Here is a 25,830-nt window from a genome sequence, read left to right on the forward strand (position 1 = left end):
AACAGATGGCAATAGTGACACCTTTTTAGCATGTTTTTTCACTCCTGTTGGTAGGAAATTGCTGTGAGAAAGGTTGGCTTGCTATTGTTCATGAAATTGAAGCCTGCAGTGAATATTCATCAATGCTTTTTAAGCAACACACCATGATTGAAATTTGACAGCCAAAGGAGTCCCTCCAATTGTAATTTGCCACTGAATGCCAGCTGTTTTTGGTGGCAACTTGTTGACAAGAATACTGAACCAAAAAATGTAAAGATGGCAAATCAAGAAGCAGTGATTTGTGCTATTAAGTTTTGAGTTTCACCGGAACACATGGGTTACATTATTGATGTTCTTCAATGTTGGAAGGTTTGTGAAAGAGGAGTTCGCAGAGATTAAAGCTTCAAGAATTGAAATTTGACAATAATTATTATCACACTAAGAAAATATTTCTTCACAGCACTGTGACATGGGCTCATTTTTCTGGCTCAGAAATGAAGCATCACTGCATGGAATATATAACAAAGATTTACTTGTGGGGGAAAAATTTTGAAACCTATGCAGGAAATCTCATGGTTACAGATTAGGGACATGGAGGGATGCTGATGGTCTTACATGGATTTCTTTGAACTAAAAGAGCTTATAGCTCCACATTGCAAAACACAAAACTTTAAAAGAATGATTAAACAGAGTGCAAGAAGGAAATTTGGCCACAATGTTCCATTATTAGGCCTTACCCCTCACGAGACACTCAAAAGACAATTGTGAAGTTGGATTGCCCTGTCTTACCGCATCTGCCTTACAGTCCAGGTTTGGCACCATGCGCCTTCTGCCTTTTCCTCAAATTGAAGGAACATCTTTGTGGGCATCCTTTTGACCCAAATGACGAAGTGGGAAACACTATTAGGACCTGAAAAGTGTGGAATTCTTTTGTGTCAGCTTTAACAACCTTGTCATCATTGGCAGAAGTCTGGTAATTATATGGAGAAGTAGATATAGGTAACTGAAGAGCTCATTTCAAGGATTATTCTCCTGTTTCATGTATTAAACTATGCTTAATTAAACTAATGAAGGTGGAAGCAATACTTTTCATTCAATCCTTATGTGAGCATATGCTTATAATGATGATTTTTTTCTCTCTCATTTTTGACCTACAGAGATATAGATTCACATTCTCTGTATCTATAATCAGTATTTTTAATGACTAACAGCACTGTCCAATATCAGACTATTCAGAAATAATACTATTGATACTGCTTCAAAGAATATCAGTTCATAAGTGAAATGATGGTAGGAATGTATTGTATATCTGACTGCGGTGTTAATTCTGGTAATTATTTTCATAAGGGAAACTCAGATGGGTTACATGTTACCTTTGCTTTGCTTATTACCCTTTGCCTCTATATGACTGTGTGACAAATTCCACTGTCGGTGTGCTCTCATGTTCATAGCTATGTGCTCAGTTAAATACGACAATTAAGAAAATGAAAAATCCTGCTTGCAATGCCTGGGTGGGAGATTATTTTACCTCATCCCCTTGGATATATTCTGCTAAAGCAGTGGTTCTCAACCTGTGGGTCAGGACCCCATTTGAGGTCGAATGACCATTTCACGGGGTCACCAAACAATGCAGTCCGCCATTTTTTCCCCTTTTCCTTAGCTGTGCTACTCCCTTTTATTCTATTGGCTTTTGAAAGCCAATAGAATAGACTCTCTTGAATAGAGTCTAATTCTATTGGCTTTCAAAAGCCAATAGGAATTGTCCAGGCTGTCTCTGCCCTGCTGAGCCCACCAAAAGTCCCATTCTGCAAACGGTGCTGCAAGTTGTCTGCAGCGAAGGCGAGCTGTCTGGAAGTTTCTACCCCTCCCTGCTGAGCAACTACTAAAAATGTAAGTAAAAGAGGGCCAGGTGTGGGAGGTGGGAGGCCGGCGGGCGCAGGGAGGGTTGCTGGCACGCGTGGGGCCCGGCAGGTGCCTTACCTCCCTTGGGCTGGTCCAGCTGGTGGCCCAGCCAGTGGTTGGCCTGTGCTGTCTCTGCCGCTTGCCAGCTACACCTCAGCCGGCGCAGGGGGCGGCACCATGCATGCACAGCGCTCCCGGGCAGGGAAAGTCCTCGACTTACAACCGGTTGAGTAGTCCTCAACTTACGACCGGTTGGGGTCGTGGCATTAAAAAGGTTGAGAACCACTGTGCTAAAGGAAATGCTAGTTTACTTGCTTTGAAATAATGCAACAACCGAGAACATCAAGCAGCCATTTTTGTGCACAATCCCCTAGCATTTCTGTAGATCTCTCTCTCTCTCTCTCTCTCTCTCTCTCTCTCCCTCCCTCCCTCCCTCCCCCTCTATGTCTGTGCCTCTCTGTGTGAATATGTGTGTGTATGTGTGAGACAGGGAGAGAGAGGGGGAGGGGGAGAGAGGGAAGGGGAGGGGAGAGAGAGGAGGAAGAGGGAAAGGGAGGGGGGAGAGGGGGAGAAAAGAAAGACTACGAGTCAGATTTTATTTGTGAATCATGGTTGAGGTGCTACAAATTCCCCTCAGGTAAAAATCTGTAATCTCATCAAAGAGGAAATCCAAACAGAATTATTTTCTATCACTACAAGCTACATTTTCAGACAAAAAACACCATGAATACAATTGGAACTCCATTAACATAAATGTTCAGGGGCTTTATTTCTTTGAATTACTGCAAATTATTGAAATATTATCTTGAATGAAAGTAGAGGCAAAGGTCTTTTACCTCCCACTAGCTGATGTAAGCAATTGGGCATATGTGTAAAATAGTTTGTGGCATGTGCTTACTCTTAATAACATTGCTTTCAGCAAAAAGCAAACTCTTTATAATTGCTCAAGTCTCAGCCCATTTAATCTTCATAAGCACTTGCTGACATTTAGCACATCGTCTTCCCAAACAAAAGTCAAATATGTTAATTAAAAATTACTTTAGGTATTCTTGAATAGGTTTTGTTTTCTCATTTATGTTTTTCTTAAAGGTATTCAAAGGCTGGCTAATATATGCCTGTTACAAAGCAGGAGGCAGGAAAATTTAAAACCTCCAAAATAGGCCCTTCCCAGCCCCCACCCACCTCAAATTCCACAATGTAAAAGATAATTGAAATAAGTTGCACAGTCAGACTGAAAAGCCTACTCCCTTTGTAGAGTTTTTAGCATTTCTGCTTAAAACTTCTCCCTTCAGCCCAACTCTGGGAAAATTGAAAAGAAGGTGCCGGGGAACTTCCTGTCCCAAATTTAACAACTTTTGTTTCAATCCTGTAACACGAGAATCAGTTGGATAACTGTGGTTTTGCAGAGGGAGAACATGTGAATGAAAAATTCCCTTAGTGAATCAATGAAGCCCAGTCTCAAGATGTAAAAAAGGAGATTATTGGGAAAAGTGAAATATGATAAAAACAAAGAAGGGTGATCACCATCACTCATATGGAATCCCAGCCAAAATCAAAACTAAAGTGGACAGAATTGAATAAAATCTTGAGCTTTATATTCCTTGCAGTGAGGAAAGTTGAAGAAAGATTAATTTTTTATTGCAAAAACCTATGTACTGTCCATTTGACCACATTCTGGGGCTCTTGTTGGGATGTTCTAGGCAAGACTTTTTGATTCCTCTTCTTCCTTTCTTCCCCTTTTCCTAAACACTGATCCTCAATTTGTTGGAAAATGGTGATAAAATAAGAGTCAGTTCCTTTGATGTTTTCCTCCTATGAAAGCAATAAGAGGTAGTCTTTGATTTACGGTCATATTTGAGCCCAAAATTTCTGTTAGTAAGCCAGACAATTGTTGACTGAATTTTGTCCCATTATATGATCATTTGTGCCACAGTTGTCAAGTGAATCATTGCAGTTGTTAAGTCAGTAACCCAGCTGTTAAGTGAATCTGACTTCCCCATTGACTTTGCTTGTCAGAAGGTCATAAAAAGTGGTCACATGACCCCAGAACATTGCAACCGCCATAAATATGAGTCAGTTGACAAGCATCTGAATTTTGATCATATGACCATGGGGATACTGCAACGGTTGTAAGTGTGAAAAACAATCATAAGTGATTTTTTTCAGTGCCTTTGTAACTTAGAATGGTCACTAAAAGAACTGTTGTAAGTTGAGGACGACCTGTATGCAGAATCAGAGGGGCATTTCCTTATTTGCTTTTAGAAAAAAAAATCACTTAGTATTTTGCCATATCTTTTTTACCTTCCTGAGCCTAACTTCTTATAACAAGCCTTTCTATTTCCTAAACATTGTCTTGGTGAAAGCTTCAGAAGAAAGTGAAATATGTCAGCTTCAATAGCTGGTCAATAGAAAGGGATTAGTGTGAGCAGCTCCCCAAACCATGCTGCATTTGCACTTGATAATAAATAATAGAACTGTGTGAAGTTAACCTTCTCCTGCATAAAAATGCCCTGATAAATATAAATCCTGCCCTTTTGTCTACTAAATTTAAATCAGAGTATAACAAATCCTAGACAATCTCCTGTCCTGGTATGGAGCGGATCCAAACCTGTTTTGCTTTAGGAAGGATATAGTTTCATATGCTTTCAAACTGTGTCTTCATATAATTCCCTGATTGGAAAGTCGCTGTACAAAAAAATAATAATAGAATATTTACATTTTGCAATGATAATGTTAAAAAAAAGTTGAATCGGTAACTGTGCTTTAACCTCAGGCAGGTCATCTTTTTTTTCATAGGGAGAGAACCTGTTTGTGGCCCAGTAGTTTTTCAAATTTATCAAGCAATTATGAACATTCAGGATATTGTAATTACTCATGCTATGTCCTTCAGTTTTTCCCTCTGAAGAAGAGGTTTTCTACTTGGTTCTTATTCACAATAATGTCTTCATCTGTCTGTCTGTCTGTCTGCCTGCCTGTCTGTCTGTCTACCTCCCCTCCCCCACCTCTCTCTGTCCCTGTTGTAGCTTTTCTTCTCCTTCCAAGAGGGGTAAGGGGTATCTTACAAGTCCCCTGGTTGACTTCACTTCTCAATGCAGAAAGATCCCATTAATGTTGCTCCTTCATGACAATTTAATGGTAATATGAGCCACCATGAAGAATAGAGGAGTGTTCCTAGACAATTTCACCCAAAGGATAAGCAAAACAATGAGAAATTGGTGCCTTTTCTAATAAGAAAATAAGAAAGAAGAAAATAAAACAGGAAAAATCCAAAGATTCAATATTATACTTATGATGTAACTAATGTGAAGATGAATCAAGGCCTTACATCTATGAAAACAGGAGAAGATCCTAAGCTGAATGTTATCCTATTAATAGAAGCATAGATTCAGTTCTTTACCCCAATACTATTGTAAATCTATAATTATTCGTTTCATTCCTACCTACTTTGTCAGTTAGATTTATTTATCCATGAACCTGATGATTGTGCTGACTATTCAAACTCTCATCCAATTTTTAAACACTGATGCAAAAATATTTGTGGCATGTAGTTTACAAATGATTATCCATGCTGTTCAATCTGGTTTCATAAAGCTTTGCTAGAAGTCTGCTGAGTAGATCAGTAATATTCTGGATATTCATTAGGATACATGGAAGTCAGTGGCATTGATTTCATTAGATGCCAAAAGGGGCTTTGATACTATAGATTTGAAAAAAACTGAAGTTAAGTTTTGTTTTGATACATAAGTCTTCCTGTTTTAATAATTGGATCTATATGCGGTACTCTACTTCATCTTTACTTCTATTAATCTGTCTCAGGAAACTGATCAAGGGTTTATTATATCTGTTCTTATTTTTAATTTAATATTGGAACAACTGTCCTGTTTTATTTTTAAAAATGTGGATATTTCAAGTGTAAAAATGGCTGGAATGGAACACAACATGTTATTATATGCTGATGATATATTCTGTCTTCTTGATAATTATACAGATATATTGACATTTTTCAAAACTATGGTAATTTATACAACTATTTAATTCATTGAAGTAACTCCTATATTTCTTAAATGCTATAATGTTTTTTTGAAAACATATTAAACATGTTTCTGTTTTTATTTGCATTATTTAAATATTTGGGAGTAATTATTCTATGAACACTTTCTTCATCTGCAGATATACAGTATATTGTTAATTTGTACATTTATGATAATTGCTCTGGTGTCATAGACCAACAATACATCATTTTATTTAAAAAAATATCTTAAATTATGACACAGTGTGAAATTAATACCTGTTACCCACATTCTCTCCCAATTGTCCATGTCTATTTTATATCTGAAAGTAGTAGACCATCTTGTCATGCAATCGTTAACCTATTCTTCTTCTGTTTCAAATCATAACAAAGGTTTTTGCTAATGCATGTTCATCAGTTGTATATAATTCAATTTCAAATTCTGTTTTGTGTTTTGCAATTATTCATATTAAATCTTTTTTTAATTGAGCAAATGAAAACTGTTGAAAATTACGTCCTTCTGCCTTCCAATAAAATTTGTTAACCTCCTTCTGATTTTTCCAAAGCAATTTTACAAAAAGATCGTGGATTGCCAGTATGTGTTTCCTTTCTGCTTATGAACTGGTCCTTTGTCAGGGTATTGAAAATCAATATTATTTCATGCCAACAAAATTTCATGGTCTGTCTGAACATTAGTCTGAGTGATTTCCTACATATAATGTAATGTTTACTTGAAGGTTTCCACCCTCCCTTTTTTCTCTCCCCTCTTTTTTTTCTTTTTATACATCAAAGTAATAGATTTTTTTTTAAAAAAAACCTGGTTTTCAGGAAGATTTTTTAAACTTTAAGTTATAAATACCAGGCTTTATTTTCTCTTATTCACAAAGATAAAAAGAATTCTGTGAAACAAAAATGATACATATCTCTATCTATCTCTCTATCTCTTTATTTCTATCTATCTCTACCTCTCTATCTCTCTATATCTATATCTATATCCATTCATCTATCTATCTATCTATCTATCTATCTATCTATCTATCTATCTATCTATCTATCTATCTATCTAAAGGGTGGGCAAAGTTTTCTATCAGGTAATGATTAAGCCATTAACTCAATTGATAGGGTGAGTTCCACAGATCACGCAGTGCTGCGCCATCAACATTATTGAAAATGGGACTCCAAGACATAAAGAAAGTTTGCTTTGGCAGCATTTCTTGATGAACAGGGCAAAATCAGCCAGAAATTATCTTCTAGTGCTGCATTATAATTAACATGCATGAAGTGATCCTAACAATAAACTCATGCTTGAAGAGATGAGAAGTATCTTATCTAACATGTTTAGCTAATCCAGCATTTTCTTTAACGGAATGATAGCCAATAGCAGATTCTAGGAAATGAACTAGCCCAGGATAAGTGGAACACTGTCTCTTGGCTCTGTCCGTAATCCTGCCTGTTCCTCATAGTAACATGACTATCATATGCTACTATCATTTTTTCTTTCTTTCTAAGAAAAGGAATTCAGCCCACTGAGTCTCATTAAGATTTAATGAGTATAGCAGTTTCTTAAGTTGAATAAAGGGAGATTTGTGTCTGGCATTTCATTGCTCATCTCTGAACTTTCATTTTCCTCCTTTTATGACTTCTTTGTCTTCCCAAATATTTGTTGCATTTATGCAATGCTTTATAGATTTGCATTTTGCAAATTTTCCTGTCAAACAGGAAGCTTCTATTTCTATGCCTCTTGTGCAATAGAATGGTTTTCCCTTGGGGTTGGGAAGCTCATAAAGCCACCATATGTAACATAGTCAGCAAGAGAAAGAGTATGTTCTTTTTGTTTGGTTTGGTTATTATATTCAAATGTATAAAATCATGAACCTCCCTGGGTTAAAAAAAATGAGGTTATTTGCATGTGGATGAGTTTTGTAATGTGCACAGGAAGAGACTGTTCATGCATCAGTGATTGTTATTATGCTGAAAATATTCCTTGTCTTTACTGCAGATAATCTTTGGTAGAGTTGAGGTGGGAAGAACCTTAGTGTAAGTATGGTGAAGAATTTATGAATCTAATTTTTCTTTGCTAGACAAGTATATCTCCAGTATTTTTAAAGCTTGCAGACTGCTTCTATTAGTTTCCTTCCTTCTTTCTTTAAACTACAAAATATTAGCCTTGACAGCTTGCTAAGTGTTTATTGGTGTAATAATACGAATAGCAATCATTCTAATTACTATTAATAGTAGTAATATTAAGGGCAGTAATAGCAGTCAGTGCATGTATTATTTCTAGGACATTTTCAGATGTTGTTTGTGAAATGTTGTTTGTGAAAACAGATTTTACCTGGGTTATTAAGGAAGAGCAGGAAGAAAATAAAGAGCATTCGTGCCATGTTTTTCAGCGATTAGCTAGAAATGGAATCCTAGTGGAGGTGTAGCCCAATACATATTGCCTGACTGAAATTCTTATCAGCCTTAGCCAGCAAGGCCAGGGACAAACAATATGTGATGAATAATAGGTTTTAGAGGAAGCACATACAATCCTAGGATTTAGCAATAGCAATAGACTTAAACTTCATATTTCTTTACAGCTCTCTCTAAGTGGTTTACAGGGTCAGCATATTGCCCCCAACAATCTGGATCCTCATTTTACCAACCTTGTAGGAATGGAAGGCTGGGTCAACCTTGAGCCAGTCAGGATCAACTCCTGGCTGTGGGTAGAGTCAGCCTGCAAAAATGCATTCTAACCACTATGCCACCAAGGCTCTTTGGCATGGAGAGAATTGGGAAGAGACACAAGTCACTTCTCTTACCTGAAATTCTCTTCTGCCCTATACAATCACTTTCTTCTGAATGATTCCAAGATTTGCAAGGGAAATAATCTGCAAGCAAAAGGAAGAAATGGGTTAAAGAGGCAAAAGGGGAGAGGGATAACCTTTTGGCTTTCCAAAGGCCCATGAAGACCTGGCTCTTCCTCCAAGTATTGGGCTAGAATGGGAAGGGGGAATTGATCTAAAAGGATTTTGATTTGGTATTGGGGGAGGGGGGAAAAGGATACTTTTGGTTTGAATTAAGTTTGAAGGATTGTTGGGAGCCGCCTAGAATCATTGTATGAGATAGGTGACCATGTAACTCCTGAAGGTAAATAAATAAATGGAGAGCCAGGTTTTACTATAGCCAAACTCTAGACAGATCATAGAGGTGCCCATAAAGTTGGCAAAAAGGCAGGCCAAGAAGGTGAACCTTTTGTATATATTCGCAGGTAAACCATGAATTCCCTTCCAAAATACACTTCCACAATTGAGTTTGGATAATCCACAGATAGGCTTATCCATGAGTGTATGTAGTAGTACCAGTTTACTTCTTTAAACCATTTATTATTGTAGATAAGCTCTTTCGTGGATATGCTGACCCTCAAAGCTTTTTTAAAAATCAATATATTTAATATACAAAATGTGAAAACAAAGGGACTTCATTTGTTTTCACATATTGTTTCAATAAATGTTGTTTTCCAGAGCAGATTTTATTTTAACCTTTCACAATTGGTTTTTCCCAGGTACATTTTTCATGATTTTTTTGTTAAAAATTCAAAGGTCAGCTTATCTATGGATGGGCTTATTTGCAAGTATATATAGTAATTTATTTCTAAAACTTTGAATCCAGTAGGAGCAGTCCACTCCCATTTTGGGGTAAACAGTATCAATTCTTATGTCAAATCATGAATATTAACAAATATTGATATAAGTGCAATTGAACTTGTTTGGAGAAACAGAAAATACATTATCAAAGGAAAATGCTTCTTTTCTTTCTTTCTTTCTTTCTTTCTTTCTTCTATAAAAATTATGGTAGAGAAAGCACTAAAGCAAACATGTTACAGAATGACAGTGTGGATAAGGGAATGAGTGATAAGGAAAAATGAGAATATTTTAATAATATTTAATATGATAACAAAGATTAGAGGAATTGGTCTAATTTCCACAGAGCAGATAGACAAGTGAGAGGATTGATTACAGGAATATAAAATTACAGGAATATAATTTGTTTTGAGAATTTTAATTGTACCAATTTAGTATGAGATACTGGTAGAACACAAATATTTTTGTAGGTTGTATCACACTAAGTTTGTACACTTTTTTTTTTTACAAACATTCATATTGTAACTATGATTTGATTAATTTTTGGCATAATGCTGTGTAATAGCAGGCACTGTGATTTCTGAACATATCTTACCGTAATCTGTGAACCTGGGCTTGTGGCTTATTGAACAGATCATGGTTAATGCACATCATGTCTTAACACGATAAATGAAGCCAGCAATTGAGCTGAAGCCAGATATGGTTATACTTAAGTAAATCTACAAAAATCAATGGAACCTGAATTAGTTTCGACTGGATCTTCTAAACCTGTGTGTTTCTGTTTTCCAATTTGTATGTTTTCTTGCATTGTGCCATCAATTTCATGGAGAATGCAGGAATATTTTACACAGCAAACAAAGGCAGAATAATCATTTTTTTTACATTGGCTATATCCAATGAAATTAATGAAACTAACTGCATCTAACTATTTATGTTGAGTTCTGTTAGAGCATAAGTAGAGTGTCTGCCATGATTCAGTTTTAAAGGGGTGGAAGCCAAATGCAAATTGAAAAATAAGCAACCAAAATTTTCTCCAGTAGAACATTTTCAAAGACAGTGCTTCACCTGCCTCCTCTAAAGCATTGGAAAAAAAAATCCTTTATTCCATTATTTATTACTAAGGCATGGAAATATCAGCACCATAACTATAAATTTGAGAAGTATAAAGCTCAGTCAAAATTATTTTGTGCTAAATGTAAAAATGAAACAGCCATCAAAATACTCAGAAAAGTTTTCACAACGGTATGTTTTAGTGTTAGTTAATTAGTTAGTTAATTAGTTTTAACTATTGGTTAAAAGAAAATCTTCTTAGATTTTTTTAAAACTAGCATTTAGATAAGGGTGTCAAACTCGCAACATCATGTGATGTGTTGTGATGTATTGTGACTTTTTTCCCATTGCCGGCAATGGGGTGGGCTCAGTTTCGCCATGACGCAGCCGGCCCGCAGCTGGCAGTTTGACACCCCTGATTTAGATAATTAGGTTCCCAGACAAAATGTCTTAATATGTATTTTTTATCTTGCAAATGCAAATGGATTTTAGTTTAAGAACTGCATCAACTTTTTCTGTATAATTTATGTACGTGTAGTGTGTGTGAGAGAGAGACAGAATGAGGGAAGAGGGGAGAAGAAAAGTTAAAATATGTAAAAAGAAAAACAATTTTCAATGAATTTTGGAAACTCTTCACTGTAACAGAAGAGAAGCAGGAATATATGTGTGAAAGGTTATGACGAATGTCATATATGCATACAGGAGGAAATATTTTTAAAAACTGTCTTCGTAATCAAGTTACCTTATTCAAAAATGTAAAAGAAAATTACTAATGCATTGTTAAAGGTCTTGTTCAAATGACTGTGAAATTATCAGAATAGAAGAGTTTATTGCATTTCCAGACTATAGTAAAGATATCCATTGTGGAAGAGACTATGCTAAATGTTTCTTTCCGATAAATTGATGTATTTCATGTAGGGAGCTTATTACTTCACAATCACATAATGTGAGCCCTAGAACTGAGTCAATATTTCTAATAAAATTGCTGCTATAATGGCTGAGCTTATCATCATCACCTGTTGCTATTAAATTATTGCATTATAAGATACAGGTGATCTGTCATCCAATGCATGACAAAGATTTTCTTATTACTAATATATATATATATATATATATATATATATATATATCAGAAAAACTAGTTGAATCTAGGAAACAAATTATTGCTATTTCTCGTTGTTATGCTTGTAATTTGGGTTTTTGTTTTGGGGTTGTTTTTTTAGTTTGTCATTTTGAAGTTCCTAGATATATTAGACATCCCATAATTCCTGGGTTGTCTGGGAGCTATGGACCTTACATTCTATCCAGTATGCCTGGAATGCTTGAGGTTGTTGAAAGCAGCTCTAGCAGTTTTTTGATATACTTATGAGGATGTAGTAATGAAAAAAACCTTGCGATATGTCGCAACACATCAGGTGATGTGGCGAGTTTGACATCTATGCTATAGATCAAAACTCTTTTTCATCTGTTTTCCTTTTAAGTATATATTTAAAATCTGGAACACTATGGTGCAGTAAGAAAACATTAAAGGAATTTGAAACTTGGAGGCAAAACAATGAGGAAAATATGTCTAATGCAGGTAATCCTCAACATAACCACAACTGATCACCAAATTTCTGTTGCTAAATGAGACATTTGTTAAGTGAGTTTTGCCATTTTATGACATTTCTTGCCACAGTTGTTAAATGAACTATTGCTGTTAAATGAGACATTGCTGTTGTTAAGTGAGATGTCTGTTAAATGAGTTTTGCCATTTTATGACATTTCTTGCCACAGTTGTCAAATGAACCACTGCTGTTGTTAAGTTAATATCATGGTTGTTAAATGAATCTGGCTTCCCCATTGACTTTGTTTGTCAGAAGATTACAAAAGTTGATCATATGATCCCAGGACATAGCAACCATCATAAATATGAAGTAGTTGCCAAGCACCTGAATTTTGAGCACATGATCATGAGGATGCTGCAATGGTTGTAAGTATAAAAAGGGTCATAAGTCACTTTTTTCCAGTGCTGTTGTAACTTTGAACAGTCACTAAATAAACTGTTCTAAGTTGAGTACTACCTGCATACAACATTGCTTCTGGGAAAGGCTAACTAGAGTGACAGGGTGAAGCTTATATCTATGTGAGGGTGCAGGTTCGTTCTCCAAACTTGTGGATTGGTTTCTGAATGTTTCATTAGCAGGCTAGGTAACATCTTCAGCGGAGATTAGGGATGTCAGTGTTCTTCTGTTTATAAGGGCTTCATCTGTAAGTGTTTCGAGTGAGGGTCCATGATGGGTCTTGTGATGGGAACGTTACATCAGGTCAGGGTTATTGGGAGATGAGGTGCCGGTTGTGGGGGGACTCGTGTGGGTTGGTTGAGGGTCAGTGCTGTTTCTGGTTGGCTGTGTGGTTGATTTGGATTCTGAGGGGTTTGTAGGCTGGCTGCAGGTCAAGGTGTCTGTTGATGGAATTGCTTGTGGATGAACTCATGAGCATGGCAGTTGGTAGCATGGCCAAAGATTTTTATGTTGCTCCAACCAAACTGGTGCTGTTTGGTGTCGGTGTGGGTAGAGATTAAGGATTTGGGATTGTGGCGTTTGACTGCCAGCCGGTGTTCATGGATCCTGGTTTTTAATGTTACCTAGCCTGGTAATGAAACATTCAGAAACCAACCCATAAGCTCAGGGAATGAACCTTCACCCTAATTTTACACCCAAGCTACAGATATTCGCCACTATTGCAAACTTATATCTATGTGTTCAAAAAAGTTTATATTTCAAATATTAAAATTCCAGACATCAACATTCTTTCAGTGAACATGGAAAAGTTCTTTGCTTGGACATACTGAAAAAAATCAGTTCCACTTATAATTCTGTCCATTTTTTTGCACTACATTCAATACTATAATTAACAAAAGTCCAGGTTTTTCCTATAGTAGAGAAGGCAGCCATTGCAGAAACAAAACAAACCAATAAGGTTATACCTAATGAAGACCAAAAATAAATAAATAAATGTAAAATTAGGAAATAATTCTTTCACATCAGTTCCTAAGACTTGTATTGTTCTTAAGGCACTTTTGGTAAAAGTTCAAAATCAGTTGCTGTTCCTTAATAGAGAAAAAGAGGTGAGAGTTTTTATTACAAAAAAATTGGCTTTACAAATCTTCAATTTCTGTAGTTATTCCCCCCATACAATCCAATTTCTTTAATATGTTTATTTTTATTTATCTTATTTATTTCAGTAATTTATGTTGCCACCCATCTCATAGCATTGACTCTGGTGTTAGCTGCAATGGGAAAATTAAGAAGATGAGGGAATGTATGGCAACTCTAACAAAAAATGAGCAATTATTCATTATCTACACATTAGAGCCATCATTAAAAATGCACAACAAAAAATGTTATTCCTGCATCAACTCAGAAAGTTCAGATTGCCCAAAGAGCTGCTGACACAGTTCAACAAAGAAATTATTCTATAACTGTCTTATTTGGCACAGCAGCCAAATGGGACAGGTACAGACTTCAACAGATAGGACTGCAGAAAAAACAATTGCTACCAGCCTGTCTTCCAGGACCTTCCAGGACTTGTATACTGCAGGAGCCAGAAAGAGGGCTGAGAAAATATCTACAGACCCCTCATATCCTAGACATAAAATGTTTCAACTCTGGATACTGCTACAGGGCATTGCATGACAAAACAACTAGACAAACTAGCATCATTCTATGCTGAACATCTAATTCCCATAGCACTGTCTTATGTCTAAAAATATTTACCTATGTAGTAGGGATGTATTACTATTATCCTTCTACTATTATTATCTTATGTTTATATTACTTTGTTGTTTGCATCTACACTGAGAGCTTATGTACCAGAGACAAATTCTGTGTGAGTCCAATCAATAAAGAATTTATTGTATTGTATTGTATTGTATTCATTATAAGGATTATTTTAACCAGTACAAAACCAATAATGTTTATCATCTTTGGTTAAAGAAATTGTGTGTTTATTACAGCTTAGTATATAAAAGAAATTGTTTATAGCAAGGAAGAAAAAATATTTCCTGGGAGCATAATGCAACCAATTCACATAACCCAGCTGTATCTTACTATGTAAATTGCTGTTTATCCAAAACATCAGAGAAGCTGATCAATTTATACCTATTAGATAACATTTTGACCCAGTTAGAAAGCTGACTGAATTAAATTGAAGATGGGAACTCTTTGGGGATTTTCAGCCACTGCTTGATTTTTTTGCTATAGAACTTCAGCCTTCACTTCTATAATATCAAAATCTTACTTCTTTATTCCTGACAGTAGATAAATCTAATGAAGCTTAATAAGGATTCACCCACAGGCAGGTTTATAATGCCAGAAAAGCTCCTCTGAAATACAAATTGTGTTTCCTGATCACTGTGAGGGAATAGTGAATGCATTATCCTTAAAGTCTGATAGGCCTGCGTATCTTAAAACATGGTTCACAATTCACTGCTCCTTTGTCAGAAGATATGGTTGCAATTTCTTTGCAAACAAGATATATGACATGAAAAGAATTTGAGAAAAGCTAGAAGCCTTCAATCAAGCAACGTCATAGTCAGAAGAATGATTTCTTAGATGTTTCCCCCCCAAAAAATATCAAAGAATCCATGATGGAATTCAAACTAATGCAGTCCAAGAAATGGTTGCTGAATCTTCATCTTAAGATAGCCATTTAGTGACCATTTTAAGTTACAACATCATTGAAAAAAATGACTTGTGACCATTTTTCATATGACTGTTGCAGCATCCCCATGATCACATGATCAGAATTCAGACTCTTGACAACTGGCATGTATTTATGACAGCTCCAGTGTCCTAGGGTCATGTGATTAACTTTTGCGATCTTTTGATAAGCAAAGTCAATGGAGAAGCCCCTATTCATTTTACAACTGTGTTGCTCACTTAACAACTCTGGCAAGAAAGGTCATAAAATGGGGCAAAGCTTACTTACTATCTAATTTAGCAACAGAAATTTTGGGCTCAGTTGTGGTTGTAAGTGGAGGACAATCAGTAGCCTATATCTCTAGGTCAGACATGTCAAACACAAGGCCCGGGGGTCGGATGTGGCCCACAAAGTGGTTTCATGTGGCCCACAAAGCCATCCTGGAAACAGTGAGGGAACGGCCCCTGCTGCCTTGGCACTGGCCTAGGCCAGCCGGGAGCCAATGTACAATTTTGTGGTGGCCATCTTGGCACTTGCCCCGGTGGACCATGTCTTGGCACTTGCCCCAGTCCCACTCCCTTTTTCCAGAGACCCTCAGATCTGTCCCACTCCTACCCAGGCCGCTACAGGCACCCTTGACGTGAATGATGTAGAACTGACCACGCCCACCCAGTAGGCCACACCCATTCCATCCACACCCACCCAGTAGGCTGCACCCACTCTGGCCACACCCACCTGGGCCCCCAAGGGCAACCGCAATGCTGATGCGGCCCTCAGTGAAATTGAGTTTGACACCCCTGCTCTAGATCAGAGCTTTTCAACCAGTGGTATAGGTACCACCTGTAGTACATTGGCACCTGGCAGGTGGTATGCGACCATCCTATAAAAGTGGTAGTGGGGGAGGGGAATGAGCTGAACCAGTGGCAGCACTGCACAAACCTGAGCCAGACGGCTGGAGCTGCAGGCCTGTCAGGGCTCAGCGGAAGCATCAGGATCAATGTTTCTTAGGGGCTTTTTGTTTCAAGAAACTTTCTTAAAGTGTCTGTCAAGCCCTACGTGGCTTGCCATTCGGCAGCAGGGGGAACGGAGAGAGGGACCCACCACCGCCGTCCCAAGCAGCCAGCCAGCCAAGCAACAAGCCACGCACGCCGACCAAAACCGAGCCCCAATGTCCTACCTCCCTGCCAGCCACTGTAGGAGCCGCAGGAGCCGGCGCCGAGTGCTCCGCCAGCCAGCTGACCAGCGGAAACTGGCTGGCGACCAAGCAAACAACGCATGACCTTACCCCCTCGCCTGCCACCATAGGAGCTGCAGGGGCTGGTGCCGAACGCTCCGCCAGCCAGCTGAGCAGTGGGAACTGACTGGCGGCCAAACAAACGATGCATGACTTTACCCCCTTGCCGGCCACCGTAGGAGCTGCAGGGGCCAGCGCTGAATGCTCCACCAGCCAGCTGAGCAGTGGGGACTGGCTGGTGGCCAAACGAACGGCACATGGACTTACCTCTTGCCGGCCACCGCAGGAGCCACAGGGGCCGGCATTGTATGCTCCGCCGGCCAGCTGGAGAGTGCGGACTGGCCCGGCAACACCCAGCAACTCAGCGGAGGGGGAGAGCAGGAGGAGCTCTCCACTGAGGACTGCACAGAACGGCCATATTCACCAGTGCCGGAGGAGCCAGGACATGGGGCAGCGGCAGGCAGATATGCTATGGCCGATCGGGCGATGGACCTAGGGGGCGGGGTTTCATGGGAAGAGGGATTGGGTCACAAGGGAGGCTTTATAAGTGTGATTAGGCAGATGGTGGTTTGTGGGTGGAGGATGGGGTTTTGGGCGTGGTCTTATTATAAAGAGCACTGGGAGCAAGCCACTCCCAGTGCTGACTTTATTTGTTAGGCAGTGAATAAACTTCCTAACTTGCACTAAGTTCCTGCGTTCCTGGTTTCTTCATTCTGGACGACAAAGGACCTAGTTTGACAGTGTCATGTTCTGAACTAACACAATAGGCTTCTGATCAATGAAATGGAAGGATCACTTCTCTTAATTTGGGAACTGTACTTCTTTTCATGTAATATTAGCACTGCATTTGCCTTTTTGCAGCTCTGTCACATTGCTGATTTATAGTTCTTCTGTTCCATAATCTTTTTCACAACTACAGGGCATCTCCATCCTTTATCTATTCATCTGATTTTTCTTCTGAACTTTGAAAAAGTTTGCTTTGATCTCTATTAAATTTATTTATGTTGGGTTCAAACTATTTTGCTAAACTATCAAGATTGTTTTTTCCCCTTTATCTTCTGGAGCATTAGCTATCCTCCCTAATTTAGTGATATTTGCAGATTTGATTTTAATTGTTTTTAATTCAAATCACATAAAAATATTGAAGAGGTTAGGGCTCCTGATTAAAGACTGTAGCATCCCTTTCAATAACTCACTTCAATCTCATGACCAACCATGGTTGAGTCCCTTTGAATATGAGCAAGACAGGTTGGCATCCCTTTAACTGTTCTGTCATTTAGCCTAACTTAACTAACTTGCTAACCAGGATGTCCCAGGGTACTTTGTCAAATGCTTTGTTGAAATTGAGCTTTGGGACATCTACAGCATTCTCATAGTCTACTAATCAAAACACCCATTACAAATAAGACAACATTAAGCTGATATGGTTTTTACTAGGAAAATCTAGTTAAAAATGCTGACGTCTGATGATTACCACATTGTTTTCATGGTGCTTGTGAGCTGATCTCTTTACCATATGTTTTAGAATCTTCCCAAGTATTAATATCAAGTGACAGGTCTGTAGTTTCCTCTATCTACTTTCTCCCCCCCCCCATTTGTCTTGAAGTTACTTGATATTCCATCATTTGCCAAGATGTCTCAAAGATGATATAAAATACACACAAATACAAGATATGCATAATACATCAAGCCAGGCCATCAGCAAGTTTCTTCAGGAAACTATCATTTTCAACTTTCTGTGCTGCTTCTTCAACCCGGATTATTTGTTTATTAAATTATTATTATGTTAAATAATATTAAATTAGCATTAAATCATAAATTATTTATTTATAATTTATAAAATATTTATATATTCATTCATCAGCTGCCTGATGAAAAAAAAATAAGCCTCATTGGAGAAGACTGAAGCAAAACAGGAATTGAGTAATTCTGCATTTTCTTTGTTATCTTTCAGGGTTTTTTTTTCTGTGTTCTTGAGCAGCTGATATGTGGATGCTTTTTTCTTTTTGTTTTTCAACATGTCTCAAGAAATCTATTTGGTTGTTCAATAACCTCAACTCATTTTCAAGTTTTCGAACATCGTCTATACCAGTGTTTCTCAACCTTGACAATTTTAAGGCATGTGGACTTCAACTCCCAGAATTCCACAGCCAGCATACAGTTCTAGTCTCTCTAGTCCCCAGGTTAGTCACGGACTTGGTCTATGAGCTAGGACATTCTTTACTGGTGATGCTGTGAGTCTTCAGATGGGGACGATGCACAAATGATCCTTCTTTTAGATCCATAGATTTAGCTTGTGTTCATTCTCTACTAATACTGGAAAAGAACTGGACTGCATCCATAAAATTATAAATCGTAATCTATAGTGTGCATTGGAAGTGGAAAAAGTTAGAGATATTTCAGATTTCCATCCATATTCATTTTTCTGGGAATGAGTGTCAATTTTGTTATTGGTTTTTGGAAATAATTATGAGTGTGTGAATGTATTCCATTTTGGTAGTTTACCGCAAACGGGCACACAATATGCTTATCAAATGTTATGATTCCACTTTTATTTGAAAGGATAAAATGGACCATCCCCTCTTCCCCCCCCCCTTTTTTTTGAAAAAGTTATATTCCCAGATAGAGGATGCTTTAAAGGTTTAACTCTTTGAAACAGTATCTTCCCTGTATTCTTTTTTAGAACAATATATTTATCCCCTCACTTTTTAAACAAGATTCCACAGCTGAGACTAAAACTATCTAAAGCAGTGGTTCTCAACCTTTCTAATGCCGTGACCCTATAATACAGTTCCCCATGTTGTGGTGACCCCAAACCACTTATACATCACTGGGTGCCAGGGGTGTGCCCAAAGAAAAGGGGGAAAAAATGGCGGACAGCCTTGTTTGGCGACCCCCGTGAAATGGTCATTCGACCCCAAATGGGGTCCCGACCCACAGGTTGAGAACCACTGATCTAAAGCAATGCAGTATGCATTCACATGTACCTTATATAGTTTCCTGCAATCATAAAAATAGCCTCAAATAATGTATATATGTTTGTGTAGATTTCATATAGTTAAAATGCAATCAATTAAAACAGCTTGGTAGAATGAAAAGTCTTTAAAGACATGTTAAGTTTTCACGCAAGTTGAGTATTTAGAGGAGATGGGATTCGGGGTTAAATTTCATGCTTAAAAATGGTGTTTTTTGTAGTTTTAAAAAATTGAGCCCTTTTGGTGTCTGGGGAAGGAAATTCCTGATTCCGGGGTCAGGGATTTTTGAGCTCCAGAGGTGAAAATTTTTTTTTGACCGAAATGTAAAAATGGACGTCAGAATGGGATTCGGGGTTAAATTTCATGCTTAAAAATGGTGCTTTTTGTAGTTTTTAAAAATTGAGCCCTTTTGGTTTCTGGAGAAGGAAATTCCTGATACCGGATCAGGGATTTTTGACCTCCGGAGGTGAAAAATTTTTTTTGAACCAAATGTAAAAATGGACGTCAGAATGGGATTCGGGGTTAAATTTCATGCTTAAAAATGGTGCTTTTTGTAGTTTTTTAAAAATTGAGCCCTTTTGGTGTCTGGGGAAGGAAATTCCTGATTCCGGGGTCAGGGATTTTTGAGCTCCGGAGATGAAAATTTTTTTTTGACCGAAATGTAAAAACGGACGTCAGAATGGGATTCAGGGTTAAATTTCATGCTTAAAATGGTGCTTTTTGTAGTTTTTAAAAATTGAGCCCTTTTGGTTTCTGGTGAAGGAAATTCCTGATACCAGGTCAGGGATTTTTGACCTCCGGAGGTGAAAAATTTTTTTTGAACCAAATGTAAAAACGGACGTCAGAATGGGATTCGGGGTTAAATTTCATGCTTAAAAATGGTGCTTTTTGTAGTTTTTAAAAATTGTGCCCTTTTGGTCTGTGGGGAAGGAAATTCCTGATGCCGGGGTAAGGGATTTTTGAGCTCCGGAGGTGAAAATTGTTTTTTTTGACCCAAATGTAAAAACGGACGTCAGAATGGGATTCGGGGTTAAATTTCATGCTTAAAAATGATGCTTTTTGTAGGTTTTTAAAAATTGAGCCCCGTCTTCCAGTGGATCTGCCCCCGCGATGGAGGCTACTTTGTAGCCGTCCTCCTGGGTAAGTGTTTGAATCGCTATGAACAGCAGACATCAGCTGTTCAGCGGTTCAAAATCCCCCTCCCGGGCAAAGGAAGGGGGAAGAGGATTGTTTGAATAGTGGTAGAGCCTCTTATGCACCCCCAGGGCTTTTTTTGGGGGGTGAAAAGAGTGCTCCCATGGAGTTCAGACTGCCTCCACTTCCCAGCTGCTTTTGTCCCTAGGGACAAAACAAGCCGCTGCAACCACCTCCGCGATTAAAGTGAACTGGTGAGTTTTTCTTAGAAGCGGACAGAGTTGAGTAGAGGATTTCGTTTTTGCTTTTTTTGATTTTATTTGGATTTTAAGTTTAAAGATTTATCTTTATACTCCCTCTTTTTATTTTTATTTTTCCTTTGTTGAAAGGGAAAGTAAAATGGCGATCAGCAGGCTTTTCGGTGTTTTTTTTTCCCTTTCTTTTTTTTCTTAATGAGTGGAACGGAATGTGGACTTGATTATCTATAATGATTTTTTGATGTTGGGTTTGGATTTTAGAAGGATTATTATTTTTGTTTAACTTTTTTGTTTTGTTTTTTGTACTTTTAAAAAAATGGAATGGATTTTTTCTATTTAATCATTTTTTTCTCTTTCCCTTTTCTTTTTTAAACTTTTTTCTTTTTATTATAATGATCTCCTTTTGAAGGATTTTTTGATTTTTTGGAGTTAATCTCTCTTTTTCCTTTGGTTAATTTTTGTAATTTTTAAGAAGGAGTAAAGATTTTTTTAAGATGGCTCCAAAGCGTCCAGTAATTCCTACAGCTCCTAAGGTGGTTTCTTCTTCGGTGTTATCATCAGCGCAACAACCTAAATCAATAGCTTCACCCTCTTCTTTGGCACAGTCAACAATGGTGAAGGATTTGCAAGACATGATGGGAAATGTTATATCTCAAATTAGGGGAGAAATGAAAGAGATTTTAGAGGAAAATAATAAGATTTTGAGGCAAGAGATAGTTCTGGCTTTAAAAGGAGTTGCCTTTGTTCTTGAAAAGCTGAACTCTCGTGTAGAAGAGGTACCAGAAAAAGTGGAACTGATGGAGGGAAAATTTGAAAGCATGGAAAAAGATGGAAAATTTTCAAGATGAGATTCTTATGCTTCAATATAGACAAATGGAATATGCTTTAAGAATTAGAGGCTTGAGAGAGTCTGTGCAAGGAGATCTGAGAGAGATGGTTGCAAATGACTTTGCTGTGATTTTGAACAGAGAAAAAGAGGAAATACTTAATGAAATTGAAAAAACATTTAGAGTTAATTCTGTGGTGGCAGAGCAAAAGAATTTGCCAACAGATGTGGTAATTTACTTTGGGAAAAGATCCCCGTGCAATGAAATTATACAAGCTTTTTATAAGAAGAGGTTTCAAATTGCTTCACAAGATGTTATAATTTTAAAGGAGATCCCATCTAAAATTTTACGAAGAAGAAAGGAGTTTGCTTTTTTAGCAGATGAACTTAAAAAGAGATGAATCCTGTTCAGATGGGATGTTCCGACTGGAATGGTGGTGAGTTACCTGGGGATACGTTATAGACTTAATACTGTTTTTAAAGCAAAAGGCTTCTACACTTCGGTCCTGGGGGTATGTTCATCGCCATCTATTACGTTTAAAGCTTTGGAAGAGAAGAAGGTAGAATTGCAGTCTGAAGAGCCTATACTTATGAAAAATGAGAAATCTCAGTTTGAGGGGCCTCAACAAGTTGAGATGGAGGAGCAGAGGATAACCTGTGTAACATATAACTGTAAAGAAAAGGAGCAACAGAAGAAGGAGGTTAAGGAAGCCTCACAAGTATTGGTTTTTGAATTTGCGGGAGAAGGGCCTCAACAAGTTGAGATGAAGGAGCAGAGGACAACTCGTGCAACATATAAACGTAAAGAAAAGGAGCAACAGAAGGACAACAGAAAGGAGGTTAAGGAAGCTTCACAAGTATTGGTTCCTGAGTCTGTGGGAGAAGCAAGATTTATAAACTTTTGGGAGCAACCTTTAAGGGCAGATTTTAAAGCACTTCTTTCGAGGTTTATGGATAAGAGAGACTGATAAGGAATGTGTTTATTGTGGATGGAATTGGTTATTGGTAAAGATTTAAATATGTACAAGGGAATTTTAATGTTTTAAGTAATGTTTAAATTTGCGTTTTGGAGGGAGTTTATACAGAATGATGGATAATAATATAAGTATGATATTAGAAAATGTTTAGAGTATATTATAATGGGTTTAATGATTGTAATTATAAAAAAAAATTTTTGGTTTTTTTTTATTTTTTATTATTTTTAAGAGAAGATAACTTGTTTAATTTAATGTATTTAGATTTGCTTAGAATTTATATGTGTTTTAAGTTTTTTTTTTGATAGGAGAGAAGATTATGGAGATCGAACGGAAAATTTTAGATAAGAAGTTTAAGTTTAGCAACGTAAGGACTATTCAAAAGAATATTCAGTCTTAATGGTATAATTAATGTTTATATGTTTATATGTTTACTTTTGTGTTTTGGGATAAAGAAAGAGGGAGAGATTAGATTTTATATTGTATGTATAGATATCTCAGGAGTATTTTTGCTTTAAATATGTATAAGGGAATTTTAATGTTCTAAGTAATGTTTAAATTTATGTTTTGGAGGGAGTTTATAAAGAATGATGGATAATAATATAAGTATGATATTAGAAAATGTTTAGAGTATATTACAACGTGTTTAATGAGTGTAATTATTATTTCTAAAAGAAGATAACTTGTTTAATTTAATGTATTTAGATTTATTTGGGATTTATAGGTGTTTTAAGTTTTTTTGAAAAATTTTAACTAAGCCTGTACTCAGCTCTGGGAAGGTTGGGGGAGGGTATGGGAGGTGGGGGAGGTGGGGGAGGGTGGGAGGGTTGGGGGGGGTTTGGGGAAGGGAATTTTTTTGTAAAATTTGAAAATTTTCAATTAAAAAAAATTGAGCCCTTTTGGTGTCTGGGGAAGGAAATTCCTGATGCCGGGGTCAGGGATTTTTGAGCTCCAGGGGTGAAAATTTTTTTTTCACACAAATGTAAAAACGGACGTCAGAATGGGATTCAGAGTTAAATTTCATGCTTAAAAATGGTGCTTTTTGTAGTTTTTAAAAATTGAGCACTTTTGGTGTCTGGGGAAGGAAATTCCTGATGTTGGGGTCAGGGATTTTTGAGCTCCGGAGGTGAAATTTTTTTTTTGACCCAAATGTAAAAACGGACGTCAGAATGGGATTCGGGGTTAAATTTCATGCTTAAAAATGGTGTTTTTTTTTTACTTCCGGTGGTTCCAGCGACGATGAATGGCGGCGTTTTACAAAGCCGCCCGTTCCTGGTGCGTGTAAAAGCCGCGGGACTTTGACAATCAGCTGTCCTGCGGCTTGAATCTCCTCCCTGGGAAAAAGGGAGGAGGAGAGCTCTCAGGTAGAGGTAAGAGCTCCCCTGGATTCCTGTTATTTTGGGGATCGGAGGGTAGAGCTCCCTCGGAGACTGAGTAACTCCGCGTTCCAGGGAGACTTCATTCCGAAGTTTTTGAGATGAAGCAAGTTGCCGCTTCCACATCTGCTTTTTTTTCCAGCTGCTTGTGAGTATTTGAAAGCAGACGGAGCAGACCAGGAGAGACTGTGCTTAAGTTTGATGGTGCCTTTAACTTCAGCAAGTTTCCTCTTCCTTTTCTTTTGTTCACTTTCCCTTTAGAAGAAAGGGAAAGTGAAAACTAAAATGGCGATCGTCTTTCTTGTCTGATTTGCATTACAGAGTAAAACCTGGATACAGATTAACTCTTTAAATACAGAAGTAAGAATTTGGCTTTTATTCTTTCCTCTTTTTTTCTCTATTTTTTTTTCTCTTTTTTTTAAGAACACTTAAAAGAACTGTGCCCTTTTTTTTTTTTTCAATAAGAATCTTTCTTCTTGGAACTTAAGAAAATGGCTTCAAAACGTCTGCCTCCCGCCCCTAAGGTTCCTATTTCTTCTCCAATGCCTCAGCCTGCATCTCAGAAACCAAAATCACCTCCACCTTCTCCTCCTCCTCCTGCAATTTCTCTTAATGATTTACAAGATGCTTTAAAACAGCATGCCTTGGATATTAAGGAGGAGGTAAAAGATCTTATAATTGCAGAGAGGGCTAATACAGAAGAATTATTGGAGAAAAAGAACAAACAAGTAAGAGACCATATCCTTCTGGCCTTTCAGGGCCTAGCCCTGCACATAGAAAGGATTGATGACCAGATGGAAAAGATTACTGAAAATGCATCAAGGATGGAATTTAGAATGCAGGAGGTAGAGAACAAGATAGAAATTACACAGGATGAACAAATCATTTCACAATATAGGGAGATGGAACACGCATTGCGTATCAGAGGCCTGAGGGAGAACCCTCAGGAAGACTTAAAGATGCTTATTGTGAAAGATATTGCTCCTAATATTGGTTGGCGGCCTGAAATAATTGAGAATGAGATAGAAAAATTTTTTAGAGTTAATTCACGGGTTGCTAGACAGAGAAATCTACCAAGAGATGTGGTTATTTATTTTTCTAGAAGATCTATCCGTAATGAAATTATACAGGCTTTTTACAAACAAAAGTTTCAAATTGCTGATCAAGACATGATAATTTTAAAAGAGATACCTCCAAAAATTTTAAGAGCCAGAAAAGATTTTACTTTCTTGTCTGATGAGTTGAAACATCGTCAAATTCAGTTCAGATGGGAGATTCCAAGAGGAATAATAGTAAATTATGAAGGGATACGTCACAGATTAACTACTGTTTCCAAAGCAAGAGATTTTTATCAGTCTATCTTAAAAGCAAGATTGTCACCACCTCCACAAATAAGGATGACGGAAGAGTCTCTTATGGCAGGAGCCTCATCAATGATGGTTATGGAACAAGCTGCACCGAATTCTGACATAAAAGAGCAAAGGATGACACGAGCTGCCCATAAACGTAAAGAAAAAGAGCAGTTGCAGAAGAGTGGTGAAAGTTTGGTTGTTACAGAGCCTGTGGGAGGGGCAAGACCAAAAAGATCTTCGACAGCAGATCTGCAGGCCATGCTCCAGAGGCTCCAGGCCGGTGGAGATGGTCAGGTTCCTGACCTGGAATGTTAATGGCTTAAACGTGCCCCAGAAACGAAGAAAGATTTTCCATTATTTGAAACAACATAATAATGATTTGATATGTTTGCAGGAGACTCATATAACTTTAAAGGATTCTAAATTCTTGATGAATTCCCGTCTGGGCACACA

At 37.6% G+C, this 25,830-nt stretch overlaps 1 protein-coding gene across 11 annotated transcripts in view; it reads right to left on the bottom strand.

Moving 5' to 3' along the window:
- Window positions 1-17,040, bottom strand: part of LOC120307900 (keratin, type I cytoskeletal 9-like) — a 96,850-nt gene extending 79,810 nt beyond the window's left edge. For 4 of the 11 annotated variants that reach the window (XM_039343153.1, XM_039343148.1, XM_039343150.1 and 1 more), the window contains exons 1-2: window positions 16,427-16,744; window positions 8,695-8,763 (exon numbers count right to left, since the gene is read on the bottom strand). In XM_039343153.1, the coding sequence (XP_039199087.1) occupies window positions 8,695-8,763; window positions 16,427-16,742 (385 nt within the window). In that variant the 5' untranslated portion in view covers window positions 16,743-16,744. The other 7 variants (XR_005556687.1, XR_005556691.1, XR_005556690.1 and 4 more) reach the window with 7 other exon arrangements.
- Window positions 17,041-25,830: the final 8,790 nt, after the last annotated feature.

The sequence above is a fragment of the Crotalus tigris genome, unplaced genomic scaffold (genome assembly GCF_016545835.1).
Source record: "Crotalus tigris isolate CLP2741 ecotype Arizona unplaced genomic scaffold, ASM1654583v1 scf7180000017833.3397121, whole genome shotgun sequence".
In the NCBI taxonomy this organism is placed as follows: Eukaryota; Metazoa; Chordata; class Lepidosauria; order Squamata; family Viperidae; genus Crotalus; species Crotalus tigris.